Below are 1380 nucleotides of genomic sequence, written 5' to 3'. Positions count from 1 at the left end.
TGCCGTTCAAAATAAAATAAAAAATTTTAAATATATTAGTATTGGTATCTTCGCGAGTATTGTGGTTTACAGTACTTCAAGAGTTACAGTGTTAGCAGCTGAAAATGACTTGGATATTAAAAAATTTATGGCACAACCAATTACTGATATTAAGGAATTAAAGAAGAAAAATGATATGAGAAAGAAAATGGAATTATTAGTAATGAAAACTCAAGCAGATTTTTGTAAAGCTTTAGAGTCTTTAGAAGATTCAGATTATCATTTTAAAGTTGATAGATGGACTAGAAAGGAGGGGGGTGGAGGAATTACTTGTGTTTTACAAGATGGAGTTGTTTTTGAAAAAGCTGGTGTAAATGTATCTGTTGTTACTGGTACATTGCCTCCAGGTGCAGTACAGCAAATGAGAGCACGTGGAAAAAAAATGCAAGAAGGATCTGTACCATTCTTTGCAGCTGGTGTAAGTGCTGTAATTCATCCACGTAATCCCATGATTCCAACAATACATTTCAATTATCGTTACTTTGAAGTAGAAAATCAAGATGGTTCAATTCAGTGGTGGTTTGGAGGTGGTACTGATCTCACACCTTACTATTTAAATGAAGATGATGTAAAACATTTTCATAATAGTTTAAAAGTTGCATGTGATGAACATGATCCTTCGTATTACCCAAAATATAAAAAATGGTGTGATGATTATTTTTTTATAGCACATAGAGGAGAACGAAGAGGAGTAGGTGGTATTTTTTTTGATGATATTGACAGTCCAAACCAAGAAGAAGCGTTTGAATTTGTAAAATCATGTGCAAAAGCTATAATTCCTTCTTACATTCCATTAGTTGAAAAACACAAAAATGATGCATATGGATATGCTGAAAGGCAGTGGCAGCTATTACGTAGAGGAAGATATGTTGAATTTAACTTAATATACGATCGTGGCACAAAGTTTGGTTTATATACACCTGGTGCAAGATATGAAAGTATATTAATGTCTTTGCCCTTATCTGCAAAATGGGAATATATGCATACACCAAAACCAGATTCAAAAGAAGCAAAACTTATTGAAGTATTAAGAAATCCTAAAGATTGGCTAAACTAGAATAGGTATTTGCTAATAAAATTTATAATTTAAAATGATATAATATTGTAATTATTTTTATTAAATAAATGAATTTACTTTCCTAAATAATTTATTCAAAAAAAGCAGTTGCATGGCTGCAGATAAAAATATAAAGTCATTTTAGAATACTTTTAAAACACTTAAATATATTTTTCAAGTACAAGAAGGAAGTTACACATATAAAAGTTATATTCAAGAAATTAAATAGTGCATAAATAATAAATCATTTTGTGTATAAAAATTTCACCTGATATTGATACATA

The 1380-nt window shown here is 29.8% G+C and overlaps 1 protein-coding gene across 1 annotated transcript; it reads left to right on the top strand.

The window, feature by feature from the left end:
- Window positions 1-4: 4 nt before the first annotated feature.
- On the top strand, window positions 5-1096 carry LOC108571926 (oxygen-dependent coproporphyrinogen-III oxidase; the record flags this gene model as incomplete). Its single annotated transcript, XM_017934084.1, has 1 exon — window positions 5-1096. A coding segment is annotated over one exon (1092 nt), but the record flags the coding sequence as incomplete, so codon positions are not given.
- Between the last annotated feature and the right edge of the window lie 284 nt (window positions 1097-1380).

The sequence above is a fragment of the Habropoda laboriosa genome, unplaced genomic scaffold, assembly GCF_001263275.1.
Source record: "Habropoda laboriosa isolate 0110345459 unplaced genomic scaffold, ASM126327v1 scaffold67, whole genome shotgun sequence".
Taxonomy (NCBI): domain Eukaryota; kingdom Metazoa; phylum Arthropoda; class Insecta; order Hymenoptera; family Apidae; genus Habropoda; species Habropoda laboriosa.
Note: the sequence above shows the minus strand (reverse complement) of the source record. Positions and strands in the feature narration are given on the sequence as shown.